Source organism: Neofelis nebulosa, chromosome X (assembly GCF_028018385.1).
Source record: "Neofelis nebulosa isolate mNeoNeb1 chromosome X, mNeoNeb1.pri, whole genome shotgun sequence".
NCBI lineage: Eukaryota > Metazoa > Chordata > Mammalia > Carnivora > Felidae > Neofelis > Neofelis nebulosa.
Window position 1 is genome coordinate 59,741,350 of NC_080800.1, and position 16,333 is coordinate 59,757,682.

At 41.4% G+C, this 16,333-nt stretch overlaps 1 protein-coding gene across 8 annotated transcripts in view; it reads left to right on the forward strand.

Moving 5' to 3' along the window:
* Nucleotides 1-16,333, forward strand: part of TAF1 (TATA-box binding protein associated factor 1) — an 83,653-nt gene that overhangs the window by 23,570 nt on the left and 43,750 nt on the right. For 7 of the 8 annotated variants that reach the window (XR_009257218.1, XM_058713915.1, XM_058713916.1 and 4 more), the window contains exons 23-29: nt 1,616-1,829; nt 2,286-2,451; nt 4,301-4,512; nt 8,210-8,318; nt 8,538-8,636; nt 8,936-9,113; nt 15,952-16,019. Coding sequence is in view for 7 of the 8 variants with exons in the window: in XM_058713915.1 (XP_058569898.1) it covers nt 1,616-1,829; nt 2,286-2,451; nt 4,301-4,512; nt 8,210-8,318; nt 8,538-8,636; nt 8,936-9,113; nt 15,952-16,019 (1,046 nt within the window). In the remaining variant the exon portion in view is untranslated. The remainder of the gene's footprint in view (nt 1-1,615; nt 1,830-2,285; nt 2,452-4,300; nt 4,513-8,209; nt 8,319-8,537; nt 8,637-8,935; nt 9,114-15,951; nt 16,020-16,333) is intronic. The other variant, XM_058713911.1, reaches the window with a different exon arrangement.

Genomic DNA, 16,333 nt, shown 5'->3' on the forward strand with positions numbered 1-16,333 from the left:
GCTGGAGGCAGAAGAAATAGGGGATGAGTGTAGAAAGGCCTGTAGATGAGGTAGAGCGATTACTGCAAGCTGGACTGTAGGTCTGTCTGTGGGGCACAGATGGAAGACATGCTGCCAGTCTACTACCTGCCTCTGGTCAGTCCACTACCTGCCTCTCGTGTGTATCAGGCCTGTCCAAGCCAGGGCTAGCAGTGCTGTACATGACGTGAGCATTCTGGGCATTCCTCCTCGAGAGGAAGAGTTTGTAATACAGAATTTGTGGATGGATTTGGGGAGTTGCCCTTGAACCCTCTGAAATCACATGTAAAATTCTGTACAAGTGTGCCTTTTCTGAGGAGAAGATCCATGGCTTTCAGAAGATTCTCAAAGGGGTCTTAGACCCTAAAAAGAGTTAAAAGTCAACCAAAAATTGCAGAAGTTGAGGGTGGGGATGATTAAGGCCTGAACTGGTTTGGGATAAGGATATTGGGAATGAAAAGAGAAAAATCAAGGTGACCCTAAGATTTCATTCTGGGCCTGCTAGGAAGATGGTGGTCCCATTGATTAAAGTGGTAAATTTCAGAGAAAGAACCAGGTGTGAGAAGGGAAGAAGTAACATGTGGAGTTTGAGATGCCCATGACTTTTCCCAGTACAGGTGTCAAGCAGGCAATTTAAAATTTGGATGTAGATACTGTGAGAGAGGGGATAAAGACTCCAGATGAAGATTTGAATGACTGTTCTCACTCCTAGTAGTGTTTCCTTTGTTTACTCCTCTCTGTAAAAGCTTTATGTAATTTTGTGTTCATACTACTTTGTAAAGATGTGATAAAACCTTTCCATCAGTGTGGTCCTGGACCAGCAGTATCTACATCACATGGGAGCTTGTTAGAAATGCAGAATCTTAGGCCTCACCCCAAACCCTACTGGATTTGAATCTATTTTAATGAGAATTCTCAGGCGATTCCTATTGATTCACATTAAAGTTTGAGAAGCATACTCTAGGCCTTGAGACTCTGGACTTGTTTCTCTGGGACAGTTTTGCCCCCTTGGTGCTTGGGTGCTTTTTTTAATTTAATTTTTTATTTTTTTTAATGTTTATTTTGGAGAGAGAGAGAGAGAAACAGAGTGTGAGCAGGGGAGGGGCAGAGAGAGGGAGACACAGAATCTGAAGCTGGCTCCAGGCTCTGAGCACAGAGCCGGACGTGGGGCTCGAACCCACGAACTGCAAGATCATGACCTGACCCCAAGCTGGACACTTAACCTACTGGGCCACCCAGGCTCCCCATTGAGTGCTTTTCTTTAACGTGAATATCAGCTACTTGCTACTTAGACTTTCTTTTGCTATTCAGAGGACTTCGAATACAGCTACTGTTCTTTTGTCCCCTAAAACAAACATATAGTTCTTTGAGGTCCTTTCAGAACTTCTTGTACTTAATAAAAAATGGGAACATTGGCAGTGGTAAAATGAAGTCAGGAAAGGACAAATCAGTATACCTCGGGCTGGTGGTGACGTTGATGCTTTCTGTAGAACCATACTTTTGTGACATGTTGAGCTTCGAGGTTTCCACTCAACTCCAGGAAAAGGACTGTTTGGGTGGTAGGGGGAATGTGTGGAAATCTTTTTCTGCCTTGCAGCAGCAGGTTCAGCAGCATCAGGAAACAATCACAGAGATGATGACACAGCTTCTGTGACTAGTCTTAACTCTTCTGCCACTGGGCGTTGTCTCAAGATTTATCGCACATTTCGAGATGAAGAGGGGAAAGAGTATGTTCGCTGTGAGACAGTTCGAAAGCCAGCTGTCATTGATGCCTATGTACGCATACGGACCACAAAAGATGAGGAATTTATGTGAGTTTGACTCACCACTTTCCAGTATTATAAGGAGGATGATTAAAAAGAGGTGGGGAAGGGGGATGAGGTAGCTGCTTGAGTTTTAATGACAGGATTTTCTGTACAGTTGTCCTTGGCTGTCTGTGTTGACTGGGTGCCTTTGAGTTTGAACAGAGCCAAACCACAGGGAGAATTTCAGACTTGCTACCAAATAAAGGAATCTTCAGTTCCACCTGGGTCCTTTGCATTGTGGTCGGTTGGCAGAACTCTCCAGGATTACTCAGGATGTCTCATTCTGAGAGAGGTGTCTCCTGTTATGTGGAAGGCTGATGAGCGGGGGAGGTGGGAGTGCCAGGCAGCCGCTTTTATTTCTGTGTGGATGGATGACTTTAGTTGTGAGATGTTTAGCTGTCAGGACAGTCTTCTTGGCTTGTTTGCTTATGGTCCTGTTCTATTTCCCTCCTTGTCATGTAGTCGAAAGTTTGCCCTTTTTGACGAACAGCATCGAGAAGAGATGCGAAAGGAACGGCGGAGGATTCAAGAGCAGCTTAGGCGGCTAAAGCGGAACCAGGAAAAGGAGAAGCTTAAGGGTCCTCCTGAGAAGAAACCCAAAAAAATGAAGGAGCGTCCTGACCTAAAAGTAAGATTAATGTGGCATAATCATAGCTAACAAGGCAAAGGAAGAAAGCATATTTTTTCCCTTAGCTTTTGGCATCCTCCCTAACTGGGAATGAGGGCAGTATTGTGGAAAGCTAGTTTGAGTTGGTGTGGCTGTCAGGCAGGTGTTACCGGTACTAGTGTGACTGGTACCAACAACTTAATCTGATGCCATTGGGTATTAATTTTATACTTCATCAGTTGGAAATATTTCCTAGGAGTTGAGATAGGTTTGGTTGAGATAGATTTTTTTATGTGTACATCTGTGTGTGTGTGTGTGCATACAAAACACATGCACACATACATATTGAAAGAAGTAACAGAAAAAAGCCTACAGTACAGGTTGCTTTCCATAACTTTGGTAGGATTTCAGATATTACTCTACAACGTAACTGTAATGTATACAATAAAATGAGGGAACTACGATATAGTGGAAAGAGCCATGGACTTGGAAACAGAAGATCTGGCTTTGGGTTCTGGTTCTGCCATTTAGTTGCTCTGTGACCTTAACCTTATATCATACGTGTTTTTCTCTTCTATAAAATACGATACCTGTCTCATAGTGTTGTTGGAGTAGGGGATACAATGCATGAGAAGCACTTTATAAACTGTGAAATTCTCAGTAAATGTAAATTGCCAGTAACATGGACCGAGGTCTTTAAATATTTTCAACTTCCTTTCTTTTTTAAAAAAATTTTTAGGGGCGCCTGGGTGGCGCAGTCGGTTAAGCGTCCGACTTCAGCCAGGTCACGATCTCGCGGTCCGTGAGTTCGAGCCCCGCGTCGGGCTCTGGGCTGATGGCTCGGAGCCTGGAGCCTGTTTCCGATTCTGTGTCTCCCTCTCTCTCTGCCCCTCCCCCGTTCATGCTCTGTCTCTCTCTGTCCCAAAAATAAATAAAAAACGTTGAAAAAAAAAATTTAAAAAAAAAAAAAAAAAATTTTTTAATGTTTATTTATATGTGAGAGAGAGCACACACAAGCAGGGGAGGGGCAGAGAGAGAGGGAGACAACAGAATCTGAAGCAGGCTCCAGGCTCTAGGCTCTGAACTGTCAGCACAGAGCCCGATGTGGGGCTTGAACCCACAAACTGTGAAATCATGACCTGACCTGAAGTCAGGTGCTTAACTGACTGAGCCACCCAGGCGCCCCTCAAGTTCCTTTCTTATATATGGTATTCAATAAATATGATAGAGTATTGACCCTATTTTACAGATGAAACTGAGGTCAGTTGCAAAGCTGAGATAGAGACTTGGTATTATCCTTTTCCTTGGGACTGGAAATATACCTTGGGCTTCCAAGAGACTTTCTCCTGCATATTTAACATTTTCATACTTTACAACTTAAATTGAGGGTAGAAATCCTCTCCCTTTTCTTCCTCACTTGATTTTTTTTTAAATGTCCAGTCTCTGGGGGTGCCTGGGTGGCTTAGTCGGTTAGGCGTCCAGCTTCGGCTCAGGTCATGATCTTGTGGTTCGTGAGTTCGAGCCCCTCGTTGGGCTCTCTGCTGACTGCTCAGAGCCTGGAACCTGCTTCAGATTCTGTGTCTCCCTCTTTCTCTGCCCTTCCCCTGCTCACGCTGTCTCTATCTCTCAAAAATAAATAAACATTAAAAAAATTTTTTTAAACGCCCAGTCTCTGTATTTTATTTTTAATGTGTCATTTCCATACACGCTCTTTTTGTCTAGTGGCTTCTGGTTAAAAGGTGTAGAACAGTTCTGTTACAACAGAAGTTCTGCACCTGCCTTTGTTTCTCTCCTGCCTTCTATGTATCTTGTAAAGCGAATCTCATGTGGCCTGTTTACCTCTGACACGCTGATACTTTCCCTTTTGCAGCTGAAGTGTGGGGCTTGTGGTGCCATTGGGCACATGAGGACAAACAAATTCTGCCCCCTCTACTATCAAACAAATGCTCCACCCTCCAACCCTGTTGCCATGACAGAGGAGCAGGAGGAGGAGCTGGAAAAGACCGTCATTCATAATGATAATGAAGAACTTATCAAGGTTGAAGGGACCAAGATCGTCTTGGGGAAACAGCTGATTGAGAGGTAAGAGCACACAGAAAGCTCTGTGGAGAGATCTGTCGGAGGTTGAAGGGGGGCAGGGGTTGATATGATGGGTCCTCTGAAGTGGAACTGAGGGCATAGGCGTTTTGATGGATTTTCCTCAGTGATTGTTTCCAGTAATGAAAATTATGGTCTTTTGTCATAAAGCACTCTTTAGGCTCTCCTGCTTGCCTTGGGGCATGCTACCTAATTTACTGAGTCTCCGCTTCCTTATTTACGAAATAAAACCACCTTTACCAGGGTAGTTGTGAAGGTAAAATGAGAGGTTATATAAGCATGTAGTACAGTGCCTGGCATAGAGTACTTCCAGGCACTCGCTATATTTGTAGTCCTTAATCTCAGTGTTCTTTTTTTTAATGTTTATTTATTTTTGAAAGACAGAGTACAAGCAGGGGAGGGGCAGAGAGAGAGGGAGACGCAGAATGCGAAGTGGGCTCTGGGCTCTGAGCTGTCAGCACAGAGCCTGATGCAGGGCTCGAACCCACAAACTGCGGGATCACCACCTGAGCCAAAGTCAGATGCTTAACTGACTGAGCCATCGAGGCGCCCCTCCTAATCTCAGTGTTCTGATAATGGACCACCCAGAAAGATTAAGGAGACATAAACTATGTTATCCCTACCTGTCTCTTGCTCTCATAGAATGTAACAGATAATCAAGTGGAGAAGTTTTTAAATTAAAAAACATTTTCCCCCTGACTTTTTAGTTAGAAACTTGCAAACCTAAAGAAAAGTTGAAAGAATAAGAGTGTATCATTCCTCTAAAGTTACAGTTAATGTTTGTCATGTTTGTTTCATTTTTATGTATCTAAAACTTTTTTTTGCTGAACTATTTGGAAATAAGTTGCAGGCATCTTCCTGTTTCACTCATAAATACCACACATTGTCTAAGACTAAGGACATAACATACCGTTACACCTAAGAAAATTAACATTGGGTCAGTAGTATCTAATATTTGGTTCTTATTTAAATTTCTCTGGTTGTCTTAGTGTCCTTTTGGCCTGCCCCACCTCCAGTTTAGGATCCAATCCCAGTTCAAACATTAAGTATTTTGAATACTTCTTAATCTAGAACTGTTCTCTGCCTATTTTGGTTTCCATGGCATTGAAATTTTTGAAGAGTCCAGGCCAGTTGTCTCCTAAGATATCCCATATTCTGGATTTGTCTGTTTTCTCATTGATTACATTTGGATTAAATGTCTTTGGCAAGATTACTACATAGGTGATAATATGTACTTACTGCACCACATCAAGAAGCATATAATGTCAGGCTTTCTCACTATTTTGATCATTTTGTTTAAGTGGTGGTCCCCAGAACTCTCTTATAATAAAGGTATGTTTTTCCCTTTGTAATTAGCACGTGGGTGAATATCCTGTTCCCTAACAATCTTTCTCTCCATAGTGTAGCATCCATTGATGATCACTGCCTAACTCAGTTATTACATTGAGGGTTGCAAAACCATGGTTTTTCTAATTATAGCATTCTTTCTACATTAACTGGCATTCTATAAAGAAGAGCTCTTTTTTCCTTTTTGTTTGAGTATTACTATGGATTCTGAAATTCTTCCTTTTGTAAACTTAATGTAATATAATTTATTAACACTATTTTATGTTATTTATTTATTTTTTAATATATGAAATTTATTGTCAAATTGGTTTCCATATAACACCCAGTGCTCATCCCAAAAGATGCCCTCTTTAATACCCATCACCTACCCTCCTCTCCCTTCCACCCCCCATCAACCCTCAGTTTGTTCTCAGTTTTTAAGAGTCTCTTATGCTTTGTCTCTCTCCCACTCTAACCTCTTTTTTTTTTCCTTCCCTTCCCCCATGGGTTTCTGTTAAGTTTCTCAGGATCCACATAAGAGTGAAGACATATGGTATCTGTCTTTCTCTGTATGGCTTATTTCACTTAGCATCACACTCTCCAGTTCCATCCACGTTGCTACAGAGGGCCATATTTCATTCTTTCTCATTGCCACATAGTACTCCATTGTATTAACACTATTTTAATTGTGATCCCCATATTGTCTCAAATTTGACCTCTTAAAGCCAGATCCTGTGTCCTTGTGAGAACTTATTTGCTTTCCAACACAAAATGTTCTAGGCTGTCCTTGAAATTTCCCTGTTCAAGACCTAGAATCAGCCATTTCTTCAAAGATCCCTGGTTCCTTTTATTGGGGAATGGTATTTAGAACCATGATTTAGGTATTAAGTATGCTCATTGCCACTGAGATGTCCTTGCTTCTAGGCTTTTAGTGGACAGAACTAGGAAATAAATATATAGTGCAAGTCACATATCAAAACCTTCATATCAAAACCTCCAATTCAAATTATATCTACAGAGTCTTCCTCTTATTCCCCCATTCATATTTGTTTTTTTTTTTAATTTTTTTTTTTTCAACGTTTTTTATTTATTTATTTTTTATTTTTTTTTTTTAAAGGTTTTTTTTTTTTTTTTTTAACGTTTATTTATTTTTGAGACAGAGAGAGAGCATGAACGGGGGAGGGTCAGAGAGAGGGAGACACAGAATCTGAAACAGGCTCCAGGCTCTGAGCTGTCAGCACAGAGCCCGACGCGGGGCTCGAACCCACGGACCGTGAGATCATGACCTGAGCCGAAGTCGGACGCTTAACCGACTGAGCCACCCAGGCGCCCCTCAACGTTTTTTATTTATTTTTGGGACAGAGAGAGACAGAGCATGAACGGGGGAGGGGCAGAGAGAGAGGGAGACACAGAATCGGAAACAGGCTCCAGGCTCCGAGCCATCAGCCCAGAGCCTAACGCGGGGCTCGAACTCACGGACTGCGAGATCGTGACCTGGCCGAAGTCGGACGCTTAACCGACTGCGCCACCCAGGCGCCCCTCCCCCATTCATATTTGTATCCTTTCTCTGGTTCCTGGCATCAAGATGTTGAATCATTTGCTCTGTCTCTACATCTGTTATGTACAAAATAGTCTGAGAATTACAATACCAGTACCACTAACAACAAAACTTTAAAGTAGATTCAAGGTGTTTGCTCTAGTTTGTTGTCCTTAGGCTATATGCCACTAATCAATTTGATACATAGTTATATTCATTTGTTCTTTTTCTTATTGAGGTAAAATTGGTATATAACGTAAATTTCAGATGTACAATATTATAAATCACTCCTATTAAGTTCGGGACTCTTTTCCATTCTTGGTTTAATTTATCAGTATCTGTAATAGTATGTTTTGAAGCACATTAGAAAAGGAAAATGTAGCCTCTTGATTCTGTGCGACGGAAAGGAAGAAGGTGGATGGTCTTTTAATGATTGAGGGAAACTCAAACTCATTTTTATTTCAAACCAAATTTTAATTTCTTCCTTGTTTCCATTGTAAGTAAGTTCAGCTTCCTAGCCCTTGAACCCTAAAGTAGAATGTTGGAGCTGGAAGGATTCTTGAAATTCCTTTATCCCAGTTCCCTTATCTTCCAAATAGGAAACTGAGGTGAAGTTGTGGCTTGCCTAGTTCTTTATTATTTGGAGATCATATGAGGCCTTGCCTGATCTGAGCCTTAGAATGTGGATATCTGGCCTTTGGTTTGGCTTTTTCCTCCCCTGGCTCATGCTCAGGTACTTTGGACTTCTTCATTGTAGTTGGTTTTTTTCTGGGGACTAGAGATACGGACTTAATGCTACGAAAGTGTTATTGATTACAGTGCAGATGAGGTTCGCAGAAAATCTCTGGTTCTCAAGTTCCCCAAACAGCAACTTCCTCCCAAGAAGAAACGGCGAGTTGGAACCACTGTTCACTGTGACTACTTAAATGTGAGTATCTGCATTGCTGCCTTCTGACCAGACGGGATTCTCATTGATTCCTCCAGCCCTCTAACCCATGGCTCTGGCACAGCCTTGGATTCTCCCTTTGGCCTTGCCCTGAAAATTATGCATACTGTTCATTACAAGATTTGTAGGCTGTAACCAGAAAGTACTATTTTTTTGTTTTTCTTACCTAATGGAGCACTCTGATTTCTCATTTCTCCTTAGAGACCTCATAAGTCCATCCACCGACGCCGGACAGACCCAATGGTGACATTGTCATCCATCTTGGAGTCTATCATCAATGACATGAGAGATCTTCCAAATGTGAGTTCATTACATTCATGTCTACAGTAGGAATGGTAAGGCTCTTTGTTGTGTCTGTGATTTCAGATAGAGGACAGTAGAGTATAGGCCAGGAACTCCTCTAATTCTTTCAGATGTAGTTTTTTGGTTTTTTGGGTTTTTTTAATAGTTTAGTAGAGGAAACAGACACCTACCTGCTTCATCTAGAAAGATTCCTTTGAGAGTTGATGGTGAGGTAGACAGGTAAAATGTGAGTCTTCAGGAATTGGCTCTGGCAAGTGCTCTTTGCTCACGGATTATGCTATTTCTTGTTGGCACAGACCTACCCTTTTCACACTCCAGTCAATGCAAAGGTTGTAAAGGACTACTACAAAATCATCACTCGACCAATGGATTTACAGACACTCCGTGAAAATGTACGTAAACGCCTCTACCCATCTCGGGAAGAGTTCAGAGAACATTTGGAACTAATTGTGAAAAACAGTGCAACCTACAATGGTAAGAATCACCTGTTCTTTGACTGCAAAGGTCACCTTTCAGTGACCTAGTCACCTTACTAGTCCTAAATTCAGACTAGCTTGGACTGACTGAAAGGATCTACAGTGTATTTTGGGGTCAAGAAAATTAGTGCACATTTTTGTCATTTATTATTGCTTCTTTTTAGTCCCACTTTTGAATATATCCTCTGGAGAATTTGGAGTCTATCTTTTGAAATGAAACAATTGCATGGAGATTAGTGGCAGGAGGAAGTGGGCCTAATTAAGTGGAAAGGAGAGACGGTGTGGATGGAATCTGCAGTGTGTGTCCCTGTGACCGTGTTTGTTGTGAGTCTTTGATTTGATCTACAGATTTGTTAATAGGGGCTATTATATGTTCACTTTGCTCAAAAGCTGGAAAGGGAAGGAGAAAGAAATCTGCTCTCTGAGTCTTAAAAGAGGGAAAACAGTACAGCTTCTGCATATAAGGGAGATAAAAGTTTCTGGTCTCCAGTTGGATCCTTGAGCACAGATTCATGTATATAAGCGTGGGGATTAAGAGTACAGCCAGAGAATGAGTCATGGCTCTGCCACTTACTAATTAAGTTACCTTAGACAAGTTCTTAGACAAGTTGCCCTAGACAGCCTCTCACGGCCTCCTCAGTATTGTCATCTGTAAACATGGGACAATAGAAGTACCTAGATTCTGTGACCTTTCATAAGCAGGCCTGACCCGTTTATCTAGTCTCCTGTCCAATGCCTGGCTCCCACACCTACTAGAGATTCCTGCCACATTTCACTAAATATCCTGTTGTCATTTCTTCATGCCTCTTGCACAGTCTGTGCCCTGTCTGGAATGCCCTTTCTTCCCTTTTGGTGATAAATTTCCATTCATATTTTCCAGACCAATTCATATCATCTCTTCATGGAGACTTATGCAGACTGCCCAAAATACCATTTTTTGATCCTCCGTGCTCCCCAGCACAATTAAATCAACTTTTATGAGTCTTACTATGTTGTATACAGTTATTTATATATCCAAATCTCCCACCACTTTGTGACCTCCTGGAGAGACTATGTCTTATTCATCTTTATATTCTCTGGCAGAGCGCTGGACACGCACAAGGGAAGAATACATTGGTTAGGCCCAACTGTCATTCAAATTATAAGGATAAATACTTAAAGACAGTCAAATTGGGGGTGGCTCAGTCGGTTCAATGTTCGACTCTTGATCTCTGCTTGGGTCATGATCCTAGGGTTGTGGGATCGAGCCCTGTGTTGGGCTCTGCATTGAGCATGGAGCCTGCTTAAGATTCTCTCTCTCCCTCTCTGTCCCTCTCCCTCACTCTGTCTATCTCTCTCTAAAAAAAAAAGGAAAAAAAAATCAAATTGAAACAGGAATGGAAAGGTGTAAGAGTCGACTTTGAAAATACAGAGCTGAAGTACCTGTGGGTCATTTAGGTGGAGATGTTAGTAAAAAAATTAGAAGTAAAGATTTTTTCATAGCCTTACATTCCCCCTCCACCCAGCTCAATTCTTTTTCTTCCTCAAACCTGTTGCTGATAATCGTAATAGTAGCAGTATTACCAGTGGCTCCAAGTATTTAACTTGCATTGTTTTATTTCACCTTAAGAAATCTCTGAAATGGGTACTGTTATAATCCTTATTTTTATGGATAAACAGATAAGATAAGCCTGTAGTGTTTATTTTTTATTTTTATTTTTTTTTTAAATTTTTTTATTTTTGGGACAGAGAGAGACAGAGCATGAACGGGGGAGGGGCAGAGAGAGAGGGAGACACAGAATCAGAAACAGGCTCCAGGCTCCGAGCCATCAGCCCAGAGCCTGACGCGGGGCTCGAACTCACGGACCGCGAGATCGTGACCTGGCTGAAGTCGGACGCTTAACCGACTGTGCCACCCAGGCGCCCCTAGCCTGTAGTGTTTAAATTTTTTTTTTTTCCAACGTTTTTTATTTATTTTTGGGACAGAGAGACAGAGCATGAACGGGGGAGGGGCAGAGAGAGAGGGAGACACAGAATCGGAAACAGGCTCCAGGCTCCGAGCCATCGGCCCAGAGCCCGACGCGGGGCTCGAACTCACAGACCGCGAGATCGTGACCTGGCTGAAGTCGGACGCTTAACCGACTGCGCCACCCAGGCGCCCCTGTAGTGTTTAAATAACTTCACTAAGGTGGTCACACTGCTAAAAAGTGGCAGAGATGTGAATCAAGGTATATCTAACTCCAGCGCCTATGCTCTTTTTTTTAAGGTTATTTATTTTTGAGAGAGAAAGAGAGAGAGGAAGGGGCAGAGTGCGAGGGAGAGAAAGAATCCCAAGTAGGCTCTGCTCTGTCAGCACAGAGCCCAATGTGGGGCTCAATCTCATGAACAGTGAGACCGTGACCTGAGCTGAAACCAAGAGTCAGATGCTTAACCAACTGAGCCACCTAGGCGCCCCAGAGCCTATGCTTTTAACCACTATGTTTCATATACTCTTCTCTATTTATTCACTTCCTGTTCACACCTTACAACCCTGAAGTTGCCTTCCACAGAAGTACCAGTAACCTCCCAATTGCTGGATCAAGTGGCCACATTCCAGAAATGCCTGTTTACTTAAACAACTTTATAGAGACATAATTCACGTACTATACAATCTACACATTTACTTATTTATTTATTTTTAAATATTTACTTATTTTTGAGAGAACATGCGTGTGAGTGGGGAGAGGGGCAGAGAGGGAGGGGGACAGAGGATCTGAAGTAGGCTCTGAGCCGAACAGCCGAGAGCCCGATGCAGGGCTCGAACTCATAAACCGTGAGATTATGACCTGAGCCAAAGTCAGATGCTTAATCAACTGAGCTACTCAGGAGCTCCCAATTCACACATTTAAAGGGATCAGTTTTAATATGTCTTACCCACATGGTAGCATGTATCAGTACTTCATCCCTTTTTATCATCACCTAATATTCCATTGTATAGATATACCCCATTTTAAAAATTTGTTTATCAGTTTGTAGACATCTGCATTATTTATACTTTCTGATTAGTACAAAAAATGCTGCTGTGAACATTTGTGTACAAGCTTTTGTGTACACATTTGTTTTCATTTCTCCTAGATATATATCTAGGAGTTGAATTGCTGGTAACACATGGAAGCTCTATGTTTAACTTTTTGATGGGGCGCCTGGGTGGCTCAGTTGGTTGAGCATCTGACTTGATTTCTGCTCAGGTCATGATCCCAGGGATGTGGGATCGAGCCCCATGTTGGGCTTCATGCTGAGTGTGGAGGCTGCTTGAGATTCTCTCTCTCTTTCTCCCTCTCTGTCTCCGTCTCCCTCCCTTTCTGCCCTTCTCCCCCACCCCACTTGTGGGCTCTTTCTCTTAAAAAAAAAAAAAGTTTAAAAAAAAACTTGGGGCACCTGGGTGGCTCAGTCAGAGTGTCCAATGCTTGATTCCGGCTCAGGTCATGATCTCATGGTTCATGAGATCGAGCCCTACACTAGGCTCCATGCTGACAGCACGTGCTGACAGCCCTCTCTCTCTGTCACTCTCCCGCTCACATGTTCTCTCTCTCTCAAAATAAGCTTTAAAAAAAAAAACTTTCTGAGAAACAATCAAATAGTTTTCCAGAGCAACTGCAGCATTTTATAACCCCGTCAGCAGTGTGTAAGGGTTATGATTTCTGCACATCCTTGTCACCACTTGTTATTATTCATGTTTTTTATTCTAGCCATCTTGGTGAATGTGAAATGGTATTGTGGTTTTGATCCATATCTCCATAATGACTAATGACATTGAACATCTTCCCCCCCTGTTTTACTGAGATAGAATTGACATATAGCACTGTGTAAGTTTAAGGTGTATGGCATAATGGTTTGACTTAATGTAGTGTGAAAGGTTTACTGCAGTAAGTTTAGTAAGCATCTGTCATCTCATATAGATACAGTAAAAAGCAAAAAAAAAAATTTCTTCCTTGTGATGAAAACTCTTAGGATTAACTCTCAACAGTTTTACTGTATATCATACAGCAGCGTTAACTGTCATGTAGTCGTCATGCTGTACATTACATCCCTAGTGCTTATTTCTCTTACGATGGGAACTTTGTACCTTTGGACTACCTTCCTCCAATGTCCCTATCCTCTACCCCCTGCCTCTGGTAGCCACAAGTCTCATTTCTTTTTTATGAGTTTTTAAAAATTTTTTAAGCTTATTTATGTATTTTTTGAGAGAGACAGAGACAGCACAAGTGGGGGAGGGGCAGAGAGAGAGAGGGAGACAGAGAATTCCAAGCAGGCTCTGCACTGCACGTCAGCACAAAGCCAGACATGGGGCTCGAACTCACAAAACCGTGAGATCATGACCTGAACCGAAATCAAGAGTTGGACGCTTAACCAACTGAGCCACCCAGGCACCCCTATGAGTATTTTCAAGATTCTACACATAAAGTGAGATCACACAGTCTTTGTCTTTGATGTTAAGCATCTTTGCATGTGCTTAGAAATCTTTCTTGAACTTTAGTGTATTTGGCACTATTGGTCACTTGTTGCTCCTTGATACTCTCTTCTCTCTTTTCCAGGAGTATTTTCTCTAATTACTTCCCATCTTTTTCATTCCCATGACTTCAACCACCATATATCCACTGATATCACTGTCTCCAGCCCATACCTCTCTTCTGAGTTCCATACTCATTTTCCAGTTGCTTGCCAGACATGTCCATTTTTCAGTGCCCTACTGGCAACTCTTTATCTGATTGCTTTATTTAGATTGATGATATTACCATCCTTTCTTAAAGTTTATTTTTAATTTACATCCAAGTTAGCATATAGTGCAATAATGATTTCAGGAGTAGATTCTAGTGATTCATCCCCTATGTATAATACCCAGTGTTCATTGATATTACCATCCTTCTAGTTGTACAATCTAGAAATGATGGTCATTGTTGGTTCTACCCTCTCTTCCCCACACTCCTAGATCACTAAATCCTATAAATTGTATCCTCGATGGTTTGCTGGAATACATCCCCTTCCTTTCAGTCTCTGTTACTCCTATCTCAGTTGAAGCCCTTGTCATTTCTTATTCAACCCTTAGCAGCAGCTTCCAGACTTTCCTTTTGTTGCTTGTCTTAATTTTTCATGCTGTTTTTTTAAATGTTTGAGAGAGGGAAAGCAAACAGGTAAAGGGTGGAGAGAGAAGCAGAGAGAATCTCAAGCAGGCTCTGTGCTGTCCATGCAGAACCGGACACGGGGCTCCATCTCACAAATTGTGAGGTCATGACCTGAACTGAAGTCAAGAGTCGGCTGCTCAACCTACTGAGCCACCCAGGCACCCCAGTTCTTCACATTATTGATAAGGGTATTTTTTCCTAAAACACAAATTTGAAAAATTATTTTCCAGTATAAAATCCTTAGTGTCTTTCTATCACCTATGAGACCTCTATAATATGGCCCCTTCCAAGTTCCATTTCCTATTTCTCCTCCACACATACCTGTATTGCAGTTGTACCAAACTACTTGTGGTTCTTGTGAACTGTGTTGCTTCATGTTTCTATTAATTTGCTTACTTTATACTTTTGTACACTTTTTCTTCTCTCTGGAATGTCTATCTACCCTGTTGTCTATCTGATGGACCTCTACTCTTCATTAATGACAGGACTCATGTCAGTCACAGCAAGCCTTCCCTGCTTCCCAGTATGCAGATTTAATTGTAAAACAACTTACAACACATCCCATATGCAACCCTACCATATTTCATAGCACCAGTGTATTTCTCTGTTTGCACTTATGCTCAGGTTTCTATTTCTCTCTGTAGGTATACATGTACATATACACAGAAGTATGCAGAAGTAGAGAGAGAATAAACCTCAGCACACCTATTCATCTAGTTCAACAGTTACTCTCATATGGCCGATCCCTGTTTATTTAGTCTGTATTTCCAGATGTTTTATCATTTCATGCATAGATACTTCAAGCACTCATACTCTGTCTTGGCAATTATTTATTTTTATGTCATTTGACCCAAGAACTAAGGTAGGAACTGTGTCTCATTTTCCCTTCATTCCCATCACTGACCACATCACACACCATCATTAATCATTTGTTGGATGAATAAACAAATGAATCCTAAATTAATTACTTGAGACTAGAGTTGAGGTTTAGGGTTTGTGGAGGAACACTTACATAAAAGAATAGACAGAGGAAGATCATCCAGCAAAGGATACTTTAAAGAAAGCAGTCCGAATTATTCTAGATGAATAATGTGAGTAGAATTCTAGATGAATTCTTGACTGTCTCTATAACGAGCTTGAATCAGGGAAGCCATAAGTGGGGAGTGGAAGAAATAGTTCAAGGATTTTCTGAAGCTCTTGTTATCGATTTCAGGGAAGCTAAATAGTCTCAGATGGGATGGAGAGTCTTTAATGACAAAGGCTTTGGATTAGCCATATGTTGGGAGGACATCACAAACCATGAGTTCTGTAAACAAAAATTACAATCACAAATTTTATATGCTAAGTATGGAAAGATTGTAAATCATACATTGATCTCCTCAGCCATCCTTAAACAAATTATCATTCCCAATCCACTGTATCATTTTCAAGGTATTAAAGGCAGTGGTATCAATAATAGTGCTGTTGGATATATGTTAATAAGGAAGTTAAAATTAGTTTATTCATCCATGCTGTGTATCTGCCATGTGTTAGCGCTGAAAAAATGGCGATAAGACTGGTATATCTGTATAACCCAGTGTGCCTGGCACATATTAGGTGTTTTAAGTAAATGTGTTAAAAGTCTCGAGTGGTATTGGCACCTCTCGCCTCCCATTTTTAATGGTCTCATCTCTTATTGTTACTCTATACATTTAGGTCCGAAGCACTCATTGACTCAGATCTCTCAATCCATGCTGGATCTCTGTGATGAAAAACTCAAAGAGGTAAGATACTTAAAATGAGAGAAAAGCAGTGGAATTTGAAGGTGGCTAGTAAGCAGGGTTGAGGAAGGAGGGAATGTAATAGAAGGAAGAGTAGAGAAATGTGAGAGTAGTAGATCTTTAGTATGTTAGAGAAGAAGGGACGTTAGAAATCATATAATCCCTTTTTTTGTAGATGGAGAAACTGAGATCCATAGAAGGAAATTACTTGCCCTGGGCATTATGGTTATTAAGTAGTATAGCTAGGATTGAAATCTAGAACCCACATAACTATAGAAAGGGCCAAGGAAAGTAAATTCCCAAGAAGTCAGAGCTAA